Raw genomic sequence first — 19,891 nt, 5'->3', positions numbered from 1 at the left:
TGCCCGCCCTGGGGACGGGAGGGGGCTGTGGGGGACACCAGGCAGGGCTGCCGCTGCCCTCCCTGGGGACAGGAGGGGCTGTGGGGGACACCAGGCAGGGCCGCCGCTGTCCGCCCTGGGGATAGGAGGGGGCTGTGGGGGACACTAGGCAGGGCCGCCACTGTCCGCCCTGGGGACAGGAGGGGGCTGTGGGGGACACCAGGCAGGGCTGCCGCTGCCTGCCCTTCGCAGCACTCACTCAGTTCATTCTCGATCTCCACAGTCAGGTTGTTGGCGTCCACGATGACCCGGTACTCGGGGGCCGCCTCAACTGGTCCCATCACTGTGAGGGGGGAAAGGAGCCTGGGGGTGCGCGTCTAGGCTCCCACAGCTGGGGGGCCGGGGTGCGGCTGGAGGGGCTGAGGAGGAAGCCTGGGGGTGGGTGTGTGTCTGCCCTCCAGGCGTCAGGACCCCGTCCTGCCCTGGAACTGAACCCCTGGCAGCTCCCCACACCACGGAGGCCAGGGGCCAAGCTCCCCAGACTGCCGTCCGAGGCTCCCAAGAGACGGGAAGCGCTGGGAGAACAAGAGCTGTGTGTTTCCCGGGGCTGCCGCCCCACCCCATCCCCGTGCCCGGCACACTGCTGTCACTCCTGGGGTACCCGCTGGCCTCTGCACTGTCCCCGCCCCACCCTCTCACAGCGCCCCATCTTATCACAGTCCACCCACGATGACGGACTCCAGCGCCCGAGCGCCCTGGGCTGCCTTGCTCTCCTCTGGGCCTCTGCGTGTGCTGTTCCCTCTCCCTGGGACATCCCTTCCTCACATCTGTCTCTAACACGTTCCTCTCCAGGTTTCACCACCAATCACGACAGTGACGATATCACCACAGCCCAGGCACAGTAGCTGACACGCACAGGACTGACCGTGCGTCTGTCCCTGTCCCAAGCGTCTGACAGGCATTAACCTCTCTTGCCTACAACCAGCCAGGGGTGTGGGTGTCAAATTAGACCGATGTTGCACGGAAAGAAATGGAGAGACGCGAGCTGACGTCACAGAGCCAGCAGATGGCAGAGCTCAGATCCGGCCCAAGTCCGCATTCTTAACCCTGGCGGCTCAAGTGTCTCTGCGGCTCAAGTGTCTCTACGTCTCCAGGACTCAGAAGGCACCTCGGGCTCCTCCTCTGCTCCCACGCCCCAATGGCCACCCAGGGCTGAGCTGTCTCGTGCCCGCCTCCCCGACCAGACACCCAGTGAGATCAGGTCTGACGGAACTCCAAGCCTGACCTGACGTGTCACTTCCACTGCTCCCACAGCTCATCGGATAGAGAAGCTCCCCAGCCTGGCATTCCAGAGCCTGCAGATCTGGCTTCTGCCACCACTGCCACTGCAGATACGGGAGGCTCTGCACACACAGCTCTTTGCCAGGGAACACAGCCGTTCTCCCTCTGGGGTGTGTATGCGCGCCTCAAAGTCCATTTCCCGTAGGGCTCTTCCCTGGCCCCGGGCAGCTCCGTGTCCAGAGGCCCCTCCATTCCAGCAGGCACTGCCCACCAACGGCTGCCTGGCCCTGGCCTGTGAGCTCCGTCAGACCCTGAGCGTCCGGAGCGCCGAGGGCTGGCCCGACCCCCTGGGGCACCCAGCGCCTCCAGGGGCCTGCCACTGAGCACCTCGGAAGACTTTAAAGGAAAGAAGCAAAGAACAGGTCTGAGCACACCGCTCCCGTGGCCGCTTCGGCAGGAAGCTCCATCCCAGAGCTCCACCCTGGCAGGGCCGGGCGGCCATGTGAGCAACCTCTAGAGCTGAACCGAGCGCTCAAGAGACAACCCAGTTCCCGGAAGCGGGTGCTCCGATAACTGCACATTTCAGGGTGACTTCGTATTTACCAAGTGATACACGTTCTACACACACGGTAGCAGTGACTTTCCTTCTTAAATACCCGAAGAAACCACCACCTGGTTTAGAGAAAAATGTGAAGTAAATAACGAAACGAGTGGCTGCGGATGTGGCAAGACCCTTGACGGGACACGTGAATCACTGACGCTTGCGGAGCCTCGAGGGGACTCCTTCTGCCGTGATAGGCGCTCGGCACAGAGCAAGGACCTGAGTGTCAGCTCCGGGGACGCCTGGGGGGCTCAGTCGGTTAAGCACCGGACTTCAGCTCAGGGCATGACCTCACGGTTTGTGGGTTCGAGCCCCGCATCGGGCTCTGTGCTGACAGCTCAGAGCCTGGAGCCTGCTCCGGATTCTGTGTCTCCCTCTCTTTGCCCTTCTCCTGCTTGCTTGCGTGTGTGTGCTCTCTCTCTCTCTCTTTCTCCCTCTCTCTCTCAAAAATAAATATTTTTAAAAATTCTGAAAAAAGTATCAGCTTTGTAATGCAATGTATTCTCAGAGAAGAAGGAAACGGGATTGGGTGTAAAAGAAAAAGAAGGAGGCGTCTTAGTCGGTTAAGCGGCTCCTGGTTTGGGCTCAGGTCGTGATCTCCCAGGTTTGTGAGACTGAGCGCCTCGCTGGGCTCTGTACTGACAGCGCAGAGCCTGCTCGGGATTCTCGCTCTCCCTTTCGCCGCCCTTCCCCAACTTAAGCGCGCGTGCGCTTTCTCTCTCTCTCAAAAATAAATGAATAAATATTAAAAAAAAAAAAAAGAAAGAAAAAAAAGGCTCTCAAAAAGGCTAAGGAGACAGCCCAACCTTGCAGAGCTACAAGCAGGAGAAGAGCCAAGGCGGGGCCGGAGCGCACCTGGGGAGGGGGGCGCTGCACATGCGAGGAGGGGGGGGAACCTACCTTCCGAAGCCTTGGCTTGCTTGCTGATGTACTCCTCGATCTTCATCATGATCTCGGCAAACTGTTCAGGGAAGACAGGAGAGTCGGAACTCGGGACTCTTCAGGGAGAGCTACGGCACACGTGACCCCGCGGGGAGCTCCCGTCTGCAGCCCACTCACCATCTTGCTGTCCCACAGCTTGGCGATGCTCTTGACCGAGTCCCCGGAGAGGTCCAGCTGCGTCTCCTCCTGCACATCCTCGATTGCCGGCTCCTCTTCTTCCTCCCCATAGCTTCCTCCTTCCTCCTCTTCCGCTGCCTCCTCAAGGTCAGCCAGGAGCTCATCTGCCAGAGACATGCCGAGGCCTATGGGAAGGGACAGCGGGGTCCCCTCTTCATTAACGAGAGGGGCTTCTCCCCAAGAAGGCCCTGATCCTTCTCGGATCGACCCCTGGGCAAGCAGGCTCCTTAAGGACAAGTATTTTCATCTGATTTCTTAATCACCTCCTAACTGTGCTTGGCACATAATAGGTGCTTAATAAATACCCGCGGAATCAGCCCACGAACAAACCTCCCAGGTGGCCTGTGGTCACAGCTCCCACCATCTTACCCTCCTCACACTCACGTCACTGGGCAAGACACAGCGTGCCCCCCTCATGCCACCACCAAAGACTTAAAAAATTCAAATCCTCTCCTTGAAGAGACTGAATGTCTCCTAGGATCCTTTTTTCTATAAGAGGCCCCTCCCCAAAACTGTAGGGCCCCAAGAGTGACAGATACCCTAAAATATCGATCTCCCCAGCCTTCAGGGTAACCAGGTGGGGCCTAAAATGTCTAGAATCCTCAGGCCGGTCCCCTCTGGCCATGAGCAGCCTCCTCACCTACTCCAAGCGCTAAGCAAAATTAATATTTTCTTCGAGTCCCAGGAGGTGGAAAAGCATGGGAAACACTACTCAACAAGGTATAATCCCCACTGCCTTTTTTTTTCTTCAAACAAAACACCTCTCCTTCCCGCTGTTCCCCTCTTTCCATAAAACAAACCCCCTTCCTCATTTCCTTCCCTTCTACGCCGCCGGCCCTGGAAGGAAGAATAAAAACAGAGGCTGCGTGGCTGATGTGTCGGGTGAAGCACGCTGGGGGCTGGGCCCCCGGGAGCAGCGGGGCTCGGACACGGGGGGCTCACGGCCAATGTAAACGCGCAGCTGCAGACACGCCTGGCCAAGCATGTTGCCAGGGGCTCTCTTTTTCCAAGAAAAAGAGATTCAGAACTCTGACGCAGAAGCTCTCAGTTTCAAACTTTCTATGCGATTACTTAAGTGGATAATTTAAGACTATAACCCTCCCGAAACGCCCGCTGCACAGGCCGAACCCAACTGATCACGGGACAGATTTGGCCCCGGAGGCGGCAGTGGGGACAAGCCTCGGAAGTCCAGTTGCGCACACGAGACCCTCCCGCCTCCCTGCGCACGCCCGCCCCCGGACCCAGGAAGCCGGCCTCCCGCCCTCCCCGTCGCCGCAGCACAAGCACCTCTTCCCGCCCGGCACGACGGCTTCTAGGGAAGTCGCTTCCAAACAGCGGTCGACGCTCACCGATGACGTCTCAGCTTCGCGCCGTCGTCGCGGCAAAACTGCGCTCTGATTGGCTCCCGCCCCGGGCCGCCTTTGGAACAACAACTTTATTAGCCCCTGCCGCTAGGCGGAGAAGCGGTAAGTCCGAGAGGAGACGGGATCTGTCGGGTTTACGGCCTGCCGAGGACTGAGGCTGCCAAGCGGAAAATCGTCGTGGCCGGATAAGAAGGTGCCGAGACAAGAATAAAGACGGCAGCAACTCGGACAACTGGGAGAGGAGTGAGACGAGAAAGCAAGGCCTTTGAGCCGGAATTCGGGGTGGAGGTGGAGGGGGTGGGGAGAGAAGCCGGAAACAGGGAACTACAACTCCCAGAAGGCGCAGTGGCTAAGTCCCGGATGCCATGGCCTTGAAGCCTGATGGGACAGGTAGTTTTGCGAACGACTTAATCTAGAGAGTTGCAAGGTTGGAAGTTCTGAGACCCGCAGCGTCCGGAGCGGGAGAGAGACATGGAACTGGAGCAGAGAGAGGGGTGAGTGGCTTTGCAGAAAACTACGACTCCCAGGAGACATTGCAGCCGCAACGTGTGCAGCCGTTTGCGCTTTTAGTTGAGGGCGGATGGGGATTGTAGTTCATGCAACTGCTTTCGCTTAGCGCTCTTAAGACACCGGGGTCTTTGCTGGGCCATCCGCGGGAGAAAGCTGTGGTCTAGAGTACTGGATCCTAGGACGAGGGGTCGGGACCCTGGGTTCCTGGATCCTGGGACGAGTGGCTGGAGGGCTTGAACTCCTTCGGATCCTCGGAGAGCAAGAGTCTGGAGGTCTGGATCCTGGAACGAGGGGTTGGGGCTCGGACTCTTGTAGGACTCCCGGATCTGAGGGAGGAGGGGACTGGGGCCGGGAGTTCAGGGTGCCTGAGCCCCCTGACCTTGCAGGACCATGGCAGCCGTGGGCTTTGAGGAATTCTCAGCGCCGCCAGGCTCGGAGTTGGCGCTGCCTCCGCTGTTCGGTGGTCACATCTTGGAAAGCGAGCTAGAGACAGAAGTGGAGTTCGTGTCTGGGGGTCTGGGCGGCTCTGGGCTCCGGGAGCGAGATGAAGAGGAAGAGGCCGCCCGGGGCCAGCGGCGGCGCCAGCGGGAACTAAATCGAAGGAAGTACCAGGCGCTAGGTCGGCGCTGCCGGGAGATCGAGCAGGTAGGTGAGTGCGGACTCCCCGGGTTGGGCCCCCTCCCAACCCCCACCCCCCCAGCCCTGGCCTAAATAACCACCCCTTCCCAGTCTCTGCCCACATGCCAGCTTTCCTTACCTAGCTGAGTGAACCTTTCATTCACTTACTCATTCAGGGTTCGTTGACTCTGCGCCTCTTATACGTTGGGCACGTCCAAGGCACCTGGGCAGCGATGTGCTCCTTCAGCGACCCTGCCCACCCAAATCAGCTCACTGATGTTTTTCAACGTGCCTCTGGTGGTCCCCACTGATTAGGCTTTCCAAGTCTCCCTTACCCCTCGCATCAGGCTTTCACGTCCTGTCCGTCCTGCCTCTTGAATCCCCCTTGGATCCTTTTCCTGCCCCCCATGCCTAGGGCTCCTGCCCCAGACGCAGGTTCTATATATAGGCTGCATCAGAGCAACAGCTTCCTTGGTGAAAAGGAGGAGTGCACCTTTGACAGGGACCAGATCTAGAAAGGCCAAGTATACAAGGGCACAAAGGTTGGGTTTGGTTTTGTTTTGAAGTGAGAGGGAGCTCCTGAAAGTTTTCAACGGGGCAGAGACAGGATCAGGTCTGGGTGTCTGAAAGACTGAGCTGGGTTGTTAGTGTCTCAGGACCGCTGTAACCAAGGACCACAGACTGTGTGCTAAGTAACAGCAAGGCACGTAACACGTAGTTCTGGAGGCTGAAAGGGCAAGATCAGGGCATCAGCATGTTGCTTGCTGGCAGTCCTTGTGTTCCCTGACTTCCCTGACTGGTAGATCTCTGCCTTCATGTGGCGTTCTCCCCATGCGTGCCTCTCTGTGCCTCAACTTCCTCTGTTTGGAAGGACGTGGTCATGTTGGATTAGGGCCCACTTACTGACCTCACTTGACTCGATCACCCCTGTGAAGACCCTATGTGCAAAGAAGGTCACGTTCTGCCGTCCGTGGAGAGTTAGGACTCCACACCATCCAACCCCTCCTGGCGGTGATGGGGAGGGCTGGAACGGGGGTGGCTGATGGAGTGGTCCGGGCAGGATGGGACGAGGTCTGAGCTGGACTGGGGGTCAGGAGACAGAGCAGATGGAGACTGAGGGCGGGTGTTCAAGCCATCTTAGGATGAGGAGGGCACCAGGCTGCCTGGATGTTTGTTTGACAGATGCCAGAGGACCACAGGGGGAGGGGGAGGGAGCAGCAGTGCGTGGGGCAGTCAGCTCCGGGCACCAAAACGTTCTCCCCAGAAGCTGTGGACCCCCCTCGGCAGCTAGGATGTGTGCAGGACGCGATGTGCCATTTGGTTTTATGTACGTGTGTGCGTGTAGACATAAACTAGATGGTGTGGGGACAGGTCGAATGTAATGGGCACGGGCCCGACACCATTCGTCTCGAGCTTGACCACTGATGCCATCCTTCCCTCCTCGACCAGGGCTCGCTCACGCTTCTCCCTGGGGACTCCTCATGGGGATTCCACAATAGCAATGACAGCAGTAACATTTCATCCCAGGCGTCCTGTGTTCACAGGGCTTTTCAGTACCCAGGTGGTGCCATCAGAGGGACCATGGTCATAGGGGAGACCCGCCGGGTGCCAGGACCGCCCCAGGCTTTCCACACAGGGCATCTCGGGGCTCTCTCCATGCCCCACCCCTGCCCTCCCCCAGCTGGCAGCGGGGACCCAGCCCTGTTTAACACATGGATGCCAGGGTCTACAGGGACTCTATCATTTGCTCAGATGGTGCTGGTATTTGCTCTTAGCCGCCGCCACCCCCCCCCCAAGTGGTGTTGTTATACCTGTTTTTACAAATGCAAAAACCTGAGGCCCAGGGAGGTTCTAAGTAACTTCCCCAAGGTCAGCCAGCAAAGAGGCAGCCTGGGGTGGGAACCCAGGTCTTCTGACCCGGGGGCTGTAGCTGTTCACCTGTGCCTTGGCCCACACCCGTCTCTGATGGCCCTAAAGGAGGCACCTCCTGCCTGATCTCCAGCAAGTTGGCTGTCTCATGACAGGCTACAAGACAGGAAGTCACGAGTTTAGCAAATATGTGTGGAGCACCCCTGCTGCCAGGCTCTGTTCAAGGCACAGGGACACGGACACAAGTCCCTGTCCACCAACAATGTCCCTGTTGGGGGGTGGGGGGCAGACCATGAGCAAGGGAAGTGGGTGGGCGAGAAGGCAGTGGAGTGTCAGACGGAAGGACGGAAGGAAACAAGCGCCCAGGTTCCTGCGGGTAGGGGCTGGGGAAGGGAGGGGTGTGTTACAGTGTAGCAGGAGGTCTGGGTGAGCTCCCCGACTGGCAACATGTGAGCATGTTGAGCGCAGGCGTGTGGGGGAACCCCCAGGACAGGAGGAGGCCCTGGAGTGGAGCAGAGGGAGGAGGGCAGGACAGGCTGAGGGGCGGTACGGCCGCTCCCTGGGTCACAGCGTGCACAAGGGGAGTTCCAGTGACCCGTGCACGTGGCTGCCTCCCTGCAGGTGAACGAGCGGGTCCTGAACAGGCTGCATCAGGTGCAGAGGATAACCCGGAGGCTTCAGCAGGAGCGGAGGTAACCCCTTGCGTGTCCGGCCGGGCGCCTCTGCTCCCGGCTGGGCTGCTTCCACCACCTCTGGTGCTCCCTGCCCACTTCCTGTCTGCCCAGTGCTCACGGTGAGGCTGGGAGTGGATAGGCCTGGGGAGGGCGAGGGCGTGCCCCTCTGGACGCGGGCAGGGCGGCGCTGCTCTGGGACCCTGAGCCTCCTTCCCGGCTCAGCTGAGCGGCCACAGGCGGTGACTCGGCCTGAAACTTCATTAAAGCTGAAATTTAACATTTGTCAGGATACCCTTGAGTTCACTGAAATGAAACAGAAAATTCACGACATCAAAGGTCCGATCCTGTGTCACTGCCACTACAGGCCCGCGGCCACGGTCCCGGCCCCCCCCCCCCCAACAGCAGCAGTGGGCGGGGCGCGGGGAAGGTTCTGGGCTCACTTCCCAACACCTGTAGCACCAAGTGCCAAGGGCCACCGAAACCCTGCCGACCCCGAGTCCTGTCTGCAGCTCTGGGCAGTGTCTGCCTGCCGGGCAGTGACTTCTGGTCAGCTCACAAGCATCCAGAACCAACCCTGACCTCGCCCCTGTCCCCCGACCACTCACGTCAGAGAATGAACCCCCTCATCTGCTGCGCCCGCAGAACAGACCCAGGATGCCAGCACCCCGGGCCCAGGACACGGCTCCTTGTCTGATTCCCGGCACCCTCCCCCTGGCCTCCCTGGTCCTGTCGCGTCACCCTGGGTGAACCTCTCTTTCTGTTGGTACCACTAGTCAGAATCCTCTTTACAGTCAGAACCAAGACGGCTTACGGAAGCGAGGCGCGGCCCGCAGGCCTAAAACACGAGGCTGCGGAAGTGTCTGCAGCTGCTGAGCTGTTAACGCCGGTCAGCCAGGACAGCTCAGCGTCCGAACCGCGTGTCTGGGGCTCGGCCCCATGGTTCTCACAGTGCAGTCCCTGGACCAGCAGCGTGGGAACTGGATTCTGGCTCGGGTCCTGATCCCAGAGTCGTGGGATCGAGCCCCTGGTCAGGCTCTGCGCCGACCGTGTGGAGCCTGCTTGGGATTCTCTCCCCATCTCTCAGCCTGTCCCCCGTGTGCCCACACTCTCGCTCTCTCACAAGGAAAGACACGCCACTGTGCGAAAGCAGGAGGGCAGTTCCCCCAAGTTTAAGAACAGAGCTACCACGTGATCTAGCACTTCCACTTCCAGGCGTGCCCCCAAAGGAATCGGAAGTGGGCCTCTAGCAGGTGGGTGCACACCCAGGACCACCGCAGCGGTCGCTGGAATAGACGTGGAGGGCCCCAAGCGTGGGGGTGTGGATGAGCACGGGGACAGAGTGTGGTCAGTCTCCACGTGAGTGTGACTCAGTCTAAGAAGGAAGCGAGTCCGCCGCAGGCTCTACCACGTGCAAGGACACCCTGCTTAGGGAAGCCGGACGGGTCCAGGAGGACAGGGTCCGGCACGATGCTGCTGCACGGGCTGCCCGGTCGGGGCCACAGGGCCACACAGGAGGATGGTGGCTGCCAGGGGCAGGGGGCTGTTTAATGGGGCAGAGTTTCTCTCCGGGAAGACGAAGAGAGTCCTGGAATCAGATGGCGGTCATGGTCGCACAGCGGCCTGAATGTGCTTGATGCCACACGACGCCGCACACTTCACAGCAGTCACGTTGGCAGATTGTATGTTATGAATGTCTTACTACAATTCTTAAAAAAAAAAACTGTAAGACGGACCAAGTCCCTTCTCTGCACGAAGCCCTGCGGAGGGTGCCAGCCGCTGCTGCCACCTCAGGGCGGCTGTGCTCGCTGCGCCTTCCTCCAGAAAGGCTTTCCTGCTGCTCCCTCCCCTTCTCCGGGAGGGCCCCACCGTCCTTTTGAGGTTTCAAGCCCTCTTCCCACTATCCTGTGTTCTCCTTTCTGCTTTCCAGCTTACTCTTTGTTTTAGAGCGAGCACGTGCACACTAGCGGGGGAGGGGGAGAGGAGAGGAAGAGAGAATCCCATGCAGGCTCTGCACGGTCAGCACAGGGAGCCTGACGCAGGGCTCGATCCCACAACTGAGATCATGACCCGAGTTGAACTCAAAGAGGCAGAGGCTTGGCTGCCTGAGCGCCGCGCCCCCGCCCCTCGCAGCTCACGCTGTTGAATGGCTGATGGTTCCGCTGCAAAACAGCTCAGCGTGCGCGGGACGTTGCTTGCCCCCGCCCCCCGTTGCTTGCCCCCGCCCCCCGTGGGTCCCTGGCACTGAGGACACCCTGCTAAGCCGACGGCCCGGGCGCTGGCCCACAGGTACCGTTCAGAGCTTAAGCAAACAAACAAACAAAAGCCCCCGCGGGCTCTGGAAGCCGAGCCGGGACCGGAGAGGGCAGCGTCAGTGAAGGGCCCTGCGCCTGTCTTTCCCTAGCCCTTCAGTTCCCGGCAAAGAACACAGCTGACGCCGGAATGTTCCCTGAGCCCGCACACACTGAGCACTAGGAGATGCCACAGTCTAGCTGCAGTGTCACCCTCACGGCCACTCGCCCACTCAGGGTTGTCCTGTCCAGTTGGCAGAGCAGGAGGCCGGTGCGGAGGGTTGCCTTGTGCGGCCCAGGGTCCCACTGGCTGGGCCGGTACCAGGCACTAGGGTCTCAGATTTGGGAGCTTCGGACCTTCTGGGTGGAGGGCCACCTGGCTTCGGACTCAGGCTGGGCTGTCAGGTGCCCCTTTCCCGAGCCAGCGGACGCTGACGCAGTGCCCCTGGCGGCCTCTCTCCGGAGCAGGTTCCTCATGAGAGTGCTGGATGCCTACGGCGATGACTACCGCGCCAGCCAGCTCACCATCGTGCTGGAGGTGAGCGTGGTCCTGGGCGGGCGGGCGGGGGCCCGGACGCTGGCCCGCAGCCTTCACCTCCACCCCTTCCCCCCCACCAGGACGAGGGCAGCCAGGGCACAGATGCTCCCACCCCCGGCAATGCCGAGAACGAGCCCCCAGAGAAGGAGGGGCTGTCCCCACCCCGAAGGACGCCCGCACCCCCAGAACCTAGCAGCCCGACCCCTGGTGAGGGGCCCAGCGGGCGCAAGAGGCGGCGAGCACCGCGGGATGGACGCCGAGCTGGAGCTGTGCTGACTCCAGAGCTGGCCCCGATGCAGGTGGGACCAGGCTGCTGGCTTTGTGACTGCAGCCCACGCAGGCCCAGGGCCGGGGCAGCTGGCGGGGCAGGTGGGGCTGCGGGCACCGGGACGGGTGGGGAAGGAGAAAGAGCTGGAGAACCCGGGCGAGGACTTGGGTGGGAAAGGGAGGAGACAGACCTGGGGGCGGGGGCAGGAAGGAGGACGGAGAAGGCTGGGAGTGGAGAAGGGAGGGTCAGAATATGGAAGGGAAGGGGGGAGGGGCTGGGGTTCTCTCCCAGGTGCCAGAACGGTGAGGCCAGCTAGGTGTCAGGCTGCACATTACTGCCCTTCTCTCCCCCAGATTAAGGTCGAGGAAGACTTTGGCTTCGAGGCGGACGAGGCCCTCGACCCCAGCTGGGTCTCTCGGGGGCCAGACAAACTGCTGCCCTACCCCACCCTAGCCAGCCCCCACTTTGACTGACCCTCACCAATAAAATGACCGACAGACTTGCCTTGGCTACTGTTTCCACCTCTGATCACACACAAGCTCCGATTCTGGGGTCGCTTTTCACATTTTATTGGCCACAGGGGAGGGGGCCTTCTCCACGTCACCGGAGGTGGTCACAGTTTCTTCAGCCACTCCAAGCTTGGACCCTCGGGGTCCTGGGGGTGGCTGGGCACGTCGGCCATGTTCCCATCATCTCGGAGGGGCACTGCGGGACAAGACGGTGGCCCACTGAGACCAGCAAGATCTCAGGAGGCCCGCAGAAAGCTAGACCGTCAGTTTATACTCAGAGAAATGGGACCCCAGGGGAGGGAGGGGACACAGAGACAATCGGGCAGATGGAGACCCAGAGGCTGGGAGACGAGCGGGCAGAGACCCAGAATGACAAAAATCCAGAAAGTAACAGAGAAGGTAACTCTGAGAGGAGTACAAATCTGGAATGACAGAAACTCAGATGTGCAAACACAGGAAAGAAATTTTATGGCACGTGGATTAGATCTCAAAAACAGACCAGCCTGCACTGCTGAGGACAGACCCGCCCGCATTTACTCCTCCCCCACCCCCACCCCCTCTGGGCAGCCCAGCCGCCCTCCAGCTCACCTGGATAGGTGTAGGGCGTGGCCTGGTTGATCATGGTGGCGTATTTGGTGAAGGGGCTGACAGCGGGCATAATTATAGCTGTGGAAAGACAGGAGTGAGGCGCAGGGGAAGGTGGCTCTGGGCTGGAGCAGGGGCTGGGGGTGGTCAGGGCAGAAGCTGAATCTTGGCAAAGTAGGAGTCAAATGCATGGGAGGAGGGGAGCAGGGAGGTCCTGGCCCCTCCAGGAGGCCCTTTGGCACTCTGGGATCCCCATTTATCAGCAGGAGGAGGGGCGGGGGGGGGGTGGTCATCGAATGTCTAGGAGTATAGAGGTGGTCATGAAGCACCGGGTGGTGGGGGACCCCGTTTGGGGAATGTTCCAGAGAAATCATGAACTGTAACAAAATGAGGTAAAGTGGGGGTTGTCACTGAGAAAGGATTAGTCTCGGAGAAATTAAAGTTCACCTGGAGCAGGAGCCAGGAGTGCGGGGAGCTGGCCCTGGGGTATAAAACAATGTTCTAGGCCAGCACGACTCAATACGAATAGATGAGCCACATCTTTAATTTCACACTGTCTAACAGCCACATTGAAAATAAAGTTAAAGGATACAAATTAATTTAAAAAGTTCTTTAACCTGGTACATCCCAAACATCAACTAAGCATATGGTGGACATGCAAAAAGTGTGACATATTTTAGATACTTGTCCTATTCTTTCCAGTTCGGTGTGCACTTTCCATGAGCGTGAAGTGCTCCATCGCAGGTGCTCGGTGGCCAGTGTGGCCCGTGGCTGCCGTACTGGACAGGGGCTCTAGAGCCTTCCCCAGTGTGTGGACCACAGACCACCTGTGCTGACAAGGTCTGGGACCCTGGTAAAAACGCTGCATCCCAGACCTGTCCAATGACAGCCTGCAAGTGAGCCCACAAACACGTCAAAGTATGAGTAGCCGAGGAGCCTTGTTCTAGAACAGAGGCCGTCAATAAGGGCGGCACGTTAGCATCACTGAGGGATTTGCACAGGATCCAGATCCCCCAGCCCCACCACCACCCACTCCACTGAATCTGGTGGGCGGCGAGGGTGGAAAGCGGGTAGGATTCGGACATCTATTTTTAACGCTCCGGTGTTTTTAATGCACACCCAGGGCTGAGAACCTGTCCCTTAGAAGGATCGTGTGGACCTCTTGGGGTAGGTGTGTATGGGTGGAAGGGGTCATAATATTGGGGAGGGGGGTAGGCAAGGGGTCGGCGTGGGGGCGCTGACACCCCAGCGCAGCAACAGAACGCTGAGGGCGGCGACGGGACCTCGGAGCTCCAGGCGAGACGCAGGTGGGGAGCGATGGGACCTTTGGGGAGGGTGGGGGAGTGGGGGTAAAGCTGGGACGCCGGCTGGGGGCGATGCACGCTCACGCACCGAGGCCCCCGATGGCGAAAGACGCGACCAGCACCGGCTCCTTGGCCCAGACGTCCTTGAGGAAGGCGGTGAGTCCTGGAGAGGGGGGCGAGGAGGGTCATCCCTGCAGGAGATGCCCCAGATGACCTCTAACCCCTTCGCGCCACCCCCACCCTGAAGGAGCCCTCTCGTGATCTCGGCGTCCCCCGCCCACCCAGACCCCTTCGTCTCTACGGGGGCTCGGCCCTGCCCTAGCTCCGACACTGCTCAGGGCTCCCGGGACTACCGGGCCCCGCGCGCCAGCGGCGCCGGCACTTACTCCCAGCCATCTTGGTCTCTGCGGCGGCGGCGGCGGCGGCGGCAAGAACGCAGAGCCCTCTGGGAGTTGTGGTCCCTGCGCCGCTGGCGTCCCTGAGTCTGCGCGTGCGCACTGGCAAAGAGCAGCTGTCCAAGGCCTTGGCGAGGAAGCAGAGTACTCCGGGAGTTGTGGTCCCCGCGCGTCTCCGCAGTCTGAATCCGCGCGTGCGCACTGACGCAGGACAGCCGTCCGAAGCAGTGGCCAGAAAGGAGGCGGAGCTGCAGATTTAAGTGCTAACCTGTCTCTTTCACCTAGGGGTCACTCCGGAGGTGTACTCCCATTCCTCCAGCTGCGACGTATCTAAGGTGGAATGCAATAGTCATCATTTTAGAGTTTACCCAGTAAAGCCCATTTTATAGATGGAGAAACGGAGGCTGGGAGAGGAAAATAACTGAGCTATCATTTGAGGTCACAGCTTAAATCAGTTCGTCCTGGAAGCTTTAACTCTCATCCCAGAAGGGTTAGGGGCCTTCTGTGGATCCTCTCAGCGCCATATGTGGCTTCTATGGTTGCTTTCTTTCTTTCACTCACCTGGTCGGCCTTCCTCTTTACATCAGACTGGAAGCTGCTCTTGGGCAGTGATGGGGTCTGACTCCTTTGTGCGCCAATAGTGCAACACAGAGTCTGACACATAATAAGTGCTATTTTTTTCCTTTTTTTTTTTTTTAGCGAACTTGTCACGACCGCCCGTTCTCCCAGTTTTTTCCACAGCACCATGGGGCTGTGACTCTGTCACCCAGAGGCCCCCACTTCCCTCCTCCCTTCCTTAAACAGAGCTCTGGCTTTCTGATATTGCATTTCCTGAGACGTTAGAGGACAGGGCTGAGCCCTGGCTCCTACTTCTGCTCCAGCGGAATCTGCCCACCATGACTCTGCTGATCCTTCTGCTGCTGACCCTCTGTGAGCTGCTCCACCCCCTTCTCCCTGGGTCCCAGGCTGGCCAGGGTGCAGAGAGGCTCTGGGGAGCTGGACACCCTGACTTTGTGTGGGGGGCGGGGTGTGTGCGCAGACTTGGGTCTCTGGGTAGAAGGGAGCCGGGGGCCCAGACTCCTAACCCCCAGGGAGGAGACCCTATGGGCTCAGATTACTGTCTCCTGGAAAAGGGGGATGGAGTCCAGGGCCTGAACCCTGGGTGTAGAGGCAGGAGGGGGTTGGGGCCAGCCTTCAGGCTTCTGAAGTAGGTGGGGATTGAAGTCTGCAGTTATGGCTACTGAGAGGCAAGATCCTGTTTCCCAGAGGAAGGAGGGCCTGGGGAGTTAGATTCCGGGGTTTGCAGGGAGATAGGGATGGCAGCAGCCTAGGGCTTTGGAAACACTTAGCCCCTTCACCTTGTGCAGGGCCTCTGTGTGATGCAGACACCATGCCAACTGGTGAGTAACACCCCCGTCAGCTCACCTGTGTGCCGCTGACAGCCCATTTCCAGCTACTCAGATTTTATTTTGGTGCCCAGCTTCACCCCATATTTCTGTATTTCCTCCCTTCCTTCCTTCCCTTCTTTCATCTTTTCTTCCCTCCCTCCTTCCTTTCTTTCCTTCTAACCTCACTCCCTTTAGTGACCAGGATAGGTGAGTCAGCTAAAGAGACCTAAGCTGGGACCCCAGTTTTCACTATTTGTTGATGACTTTGAACACATCACCGCTTGCTGTTTCCTTTTCTGTGAAATGGGCTTTTGTGAGGATGTTAATAAAATCACCCATGTGTACGGGGCTCCTGGCTGGCTGAGTGGGAAGAGCATTAGAGTCTTGATCTTAGGGTCGTGGGTTTGAGCTCCATGTTGGGTGCACAGATTACTTAAAAAAATAAAATAAGGGGCACCTGGGTGGCTAAGTTGGTTAAGCATCTTTGGCTTAGGTCATGATCTAATAGTTCATGGGTTCAATCATTTCATCAGGCTCTATGCTGACGGCTCAGAGCCTGGAGAGAGTATTTGAAAAATTCATTTAAAAACCCTTGGCTCTGAGCGTGGCATAGTGCAGGGCTCAAGAAATAGGGTCTCCGGCAATGCCAATGATTCCCCCACTTGGAAGCCTGTATCCACAAGAGTAAGATTCTCCACCCTGACATAGCCTTTCTTTACCGGTTTTCTTTTCTTTCCTTTTCTTTCCCTTTCTTTCCTTTCCTTCTTTTCTTTCTTTCTTTCTTTCTTTCTCTCTCTTTCTTTTCCTTCCTCTCCTCTCCTCTCCTCCCCTCCCCCCCTCCCCTCCCCTCTCCTTTTTTCACTTATTTATTTTGAGAGAGAGAGAGAGAGAGAACGAGTCAGGGAAGAGGCAGAGGGAGGGGAGAGAAAATCCCAAGTAGTCTCGACACTGTCCGCTTGAAGCCTGATGCAGGGCTCGAACCCACAAACCGTGAGATCATGACCTGAGAGGAAGTTGGATGTTCTGATGGCTGAGCCACCCAGGCGCCCCTCTTTTCAAGTTTTCTGATTGGTGAGATCTCTTCTTTCTCTCAAATCTCCTCCACTACACTACAGCTTCAAATAAGAATCTCCTGGAAAACGAGTGATACCTTAGCTATCAATTTATTTTAAATTATTATTTTTAAATGATAAAGCAAACATATATTCATGGTTTAAAAAATTATTACCAAAGGGCTTAGAAACTCCCTCTTTCACTTCCTCCTCTTCCTTAAATAAGCTTTGAATCCTTATTTAAAAAATCTCCAGGCATTCAGACATATATATGTATTTATACACTTGTCTTCTTGCCACGGCAAAATTGATATTTCATGACTGACACTGTTCTACGTCTTACATTTTTCACTTTATGATCTCTGTTGCAGATGTTTCCATATTATTATAACTAACCCTGCTTTAAACAAAAAACAAAGCTGGGGGAGTACCTGGGGGGCTCAGTCAGTTAGGCATCTGACTTTGGCTCAAGTCATGATCTCGTGGTTTCGTGGGTTCAAGCCCCACAATGGGCTCTGGGCTCTGTGCCAACAGCTCAGAGCCTGGAGTCTGCTTTGGATTCTCTGTCTCTCTTTCTCTCTGTCACTCCCCCACTCATGCTCTGTCTCTCTTTCAAAAATAAGCATTAAAAATTAAAACAAACGATTGTTTAACATTTGCCGATGTATGGTTGGATTCTATTTTATTTGGCCTCATTGATGTATATTTAGGTTGTTTCCAGTGTCCTCCTGTGGTCCTACCCCCAATCAATGATTCAACAAGTGCAACAATATGGGGTTTTTATGCCCATATTATCTACACTTGTGTACGGTAGAAAGGAATTATTGGGTCATTTGTCATTTCCTCTGTATTTTGATAGAAATGGACACATTGCCTTCTCAAAAAATGTACTTAAGGGTACCTAACTACTCATTTCACTCTGTCTTCACCCCAGCAGAATATCAGTTTCAAGTTTTCACAATCTGATAGGCAAAAAACAAACAAACAAAAAATAACCCTTATCTGTTGTTTTAATTTTTTAATGATTACTATTAACATTAGGCAACTTCCTCTCCCTCCCCGCCCACTGTGTGTTTTTGTCTATCGGACTTCCTCTTCTGTGTACTGCCTTATGCATATGACTTCTCCAATTTTCAATTCAGTTGGGTTTGGGATTTCTTTCTATACTTAAAAAAATTTTTTTTTAATTAATGTTTTCTATTTATTTTTGAGAGACAGAGACAGTGCAAGCAGGGGAAGGTCAGAGAGAGAGGAACATACAGAATCTGAAGCAGGCTCCAGGCTCTGAGCTGTCAGCATAGAGCCTGACGTGGGGCTCGAACCCACTAACCGTGAGACCATGACCTGAGCCGAAGCCGGACGCTTAACTGAGCCACCCAGGCGCCCCTATACTCTTTTTTTTTTATATTTACTTATTTTTGAGAGAGAGAGAGAGAGAGAGAGAACGCAAGTTGGGGAGGGGCAGACACACACACACACACACACACACACACACACACACAGGACCTTAAGTGGGCTCTGCACTGCAGCAGTGAGCCTGATATGGGGCTTGAACTCACGAACTGCAAGATCATGACCTGAGCTGAAGTCAGAGGCCCAAGCAACAGAGCCACTCTCTCTGTACCCTAAGTGATTAATGAATAAGTCATCGCGTCAGGGCTGTGGCTTGTCTTCTAGCTTCATTTGTCTATTCTCATACTCAACTTTAAAAATTTGAAGTCATCGAATTAATTAACCTTGTCTCTCCTGAATTTTTTGTTTTATATTTTAAGACCGCTCTCTCTACCCCCAGGACAAATATATGTTCCTCTATTTTCTTCTCATACTGTAACAGTAAAACAAAACAAAATAAAAACAATGCAGGTCTTTAATTAAACTGGAACTGTTTTGGGGGAATGATCTGAAGTATGGATACAAATTTGTTTTTTGGTTTTTTACCCAAATAGATAGCAAGTTTTGGCAACTACTGAAGTATGTTGACTATGTCAAAAATAGTCAAGAGCGGGGCTCCTGGGGGGCTCAGTCGGTTGGGCATCTGACTTTGGCTCAGGTCATGATCTCACGGTTCATGGGTTCAAGCCCCGCATCAAGCTCTGTGCTGACAGATCAGAGCCTGGAGCCTGCTTTGGACTCTGTGTCTCCTGTTCTCTCTGCCCCTTCCCTGCTCCTGCTGTTTCTCTCTCAAAAATGAATAAAAGATAGTCAAGAGCAATTTAAAATGGCAGATTTCTGGGACCCAATCCCTTGCCATTATGTTTGAAAACCACGGAGTAAAGCTTGGGAGCTGCCCTGGTGCTCTGGTTTGCAGCTAGTTTTGACAATCCTTGATCGGAGTCCGGTGCCTCCTATTTTACAAGCAGGAAGTGGAGATGAGAAAGAGGCAGACTGCGTCAGGTGATTCTCCAGGTGATTCTCGTCCCACCCCGTCTCCTTGGGCTGGGACCCAGAGCCCTGTTTATTCAGTCCCTCCAGCCTCATACCCCAAGCCATGGCTGGGGGCTCAGCCTGCCGCAATTGTAACCCCTGGGGTCAATGTGACCTTGACCTGCCGGGCACCTCAACCTGGAGCCTGGAGGTTTGGACTCTTCAAGTCCGAAGAGGTCGTCCTTGTGCTGCACCGGGACGTGTCCATGGAGCTGGCGGAGTTCTTCCTGGAGGAGGTGACCCCCGCCCAGGGGGGCAGTTACCACTGCTGCTACCAGAGGCCAGGCTTGGACCTGGGTGTCTGGTCCCACCCGAGTGATACGCTGGAACTGCTCGTGGCAGGTGAGGTCCTGGGGCAGGAGAAGAGGGACACAGGGGCATGTTGAAGGAGGGGGAAGGAAGGACAGACACATACGGGGAGAGAGAACTGAAAGAGACATTTAGAGACAGTCTTGTACAATGGCACGGGGGGGGGGGGGGCTACATGGGGAGAGAAAGAGAGCCAGAGAAATGGGGTGGTTCTTAACCAGGGATGCCTCTGAGCCCCCCCCCCAGGTGATCTTTGGTAATATCTGGAGACATTTTCGGTTGTCACAACTGAGGAAGGGTGTGCTCCTGGCATCCCGCAGGGAGAGAGAGGCCAGAGGTGCTGCAGAGCACAGGACAGCCAGCACCCTCCCCACCACAGCAAAGAATTATCCAGATTTATCCAAAGTGTCACTAGTGCTGAGGTCAGGAGCCTCGGGAGAACCCCAAAGCACAAGGAGAAGCAATTGGGAGAAACAACACTGCCTCAGATCCAGGAGAGTGAAGTACACAGGACCGGGGAGGAAAAACCCCACAGACACACAAGGAGAATTTTAGTGAGGCACAAGCAGAGAGAAAAAAGGGGACATCCAGGGAGAGGGAGCCCAAGACACCACGAACACAGAGAAAGGCATGCTTGAGCACAAAGACACAGGGCGACACAGGGACAAGGATGCAAAGGGCACAGAGACCCAGGAGGAGCCAGAGAAAGTGAGAGACACTGGCTGAGATTGAGAGAGACAGAAGGGGAGAGAGAGGGGAGGAGGGAGTGGGAGGGAGAGGTAAGGAAGGCAGGGGAGAGAGGGAAGGATGGGGAGG

General features: G+C 56.7%; 4 protein-coding genes across 5 annotated transcripts in view; 2 read left to right on the top strand and 2 right to left on the bottom strand.

The window, feature by feature from the left end:
• Window positions 1-4,370, bottom strand: part of PRPF31 (pre-mRNA processing factor 31) — a 14,432-nt gene extending 10,062 nt beyond the window's left edge. Inside the window, exons 1-4 of the mRNA XM_029924646.1 lie at window positions 4,268-4,370; window positions 2,921-3,105; window positions 2,762-2,822; window positions 239-322 (exon numbers count right to left, since the gene is read on the bottom strand). Coding sequence (XP_029780506.1) covers window positions 239-322; window positions 2,762-2,822; window positions 2,921-3,097 — 322 coding nt within the window. The 5' untranslated portion in view covers window positions 3,098-3,105; window positions 4,268-4,370. The remainder of the gene's footprint in view (window positions 1-238; window positions 323-2,761; window positions 2,823-2,920; window positions 3,106-4,267) is intronic.
• A 9-nt stretch (window positions 4,371-4,379) lies between these two features.
• On the top strand, window positions 4,380-11,618 carry TFPT (TCF3 fusion partner). Of its 2 annotated transcripts, none has more exons than XM_029924736.1 (6): window positions 4,380-4,838; window positions 5,241-5,499; window positions 7,963-8,033; window positions 10,772-10,841; window positions 10,922-11,140; window positions 11,463-11,618. In XM_029924736.1, the coding sequence occupies exons 1-6, from the start codon at window positions 4,816-4,818 to the stop codon at window positions 11,580-11,582; spliced, it is 762 nt and encodes a 253-aa protein (XP_029780596.1). In that variant the 5' UTR covers window positions 4,380-4,815; the 3' UTR covers window positions 11,583-11,618. The 2 variants fall into 2 exon arrangements, with proteins under 2 accessions (XP_029780596.1, XP_029780597.1); XM_029924737.1 differs by lacking the exon at window positions 4,380-4,838 and adding an exon at window positions 4,874-5,126.
• Window positions 11,619-11,654: 36 nt separating this feature from the next.
• Window positions 11,655-14,003, bottom strand: NDUFA3 (NADH:ubiquinone oxidoreductase subunit A3). The gene is made up of 4 exons (XM_029924782.1): window positions 13,894-14,003; window positions 13,596-13,670; window positions 12,207-12,284; window positions 11,655-11,814 (listed from the first exon to the last, which is right to left on the bottom strand). Exons 1-4 carry the CDS (start codon window positions 13,901-13,903, stop codon window positions 11,723-11,725), a joined length of 255 nt encoding a protein of 84 aa, XP_029780642.1. The 5' UTR covers window positions 13,904-14,003; the 3' UTR covers window positions 11,655-11,722.
• A 4,481-nt stretch (window positions 14,004-18,484) lies between these two features.
• The window catches only part of OSCAR (osteoclast associated Ig-like receptor), a 2,947-nt gene continuing 1,540 nt past the window's right edge, over window positions 18,485-19,891 (top strand). Inside the window, exon 1 of the mRNA XM_029924387.1 lies at window positions 18,485-19,143. Within this exon, the coding sequence (XP_029780247.1) occupies window positions 18,712-19,143 (432 nt within the window). The 5' untranslated portion in view covers window positions 18,485-18,711. The remainder of the gene's footprint in view (window positions 19,144-19,891) is intronic.

This window comes from Suricata suricatta, chromosome 16 (genome assembly GCF_006229205.1).
Source record: "Suricata suricatta isolate VVHF042 chromosome 16, meerkat_22Aug2017_6uvM2_HiC, whole genome shotgun sequence".
NCBI classification, from domain to species: domain Eukaryota; kingdom Metazoa; phylum Chordata; class Mammalia; order Carnivora; family Herpestidae; genus Suricata; species Suricata suricatta.
The sequence above is the reverse complement of the archived record's forward strand: the minus strand, read 5'-3'. Positions and strand labels throughout refer to the sequence as shown.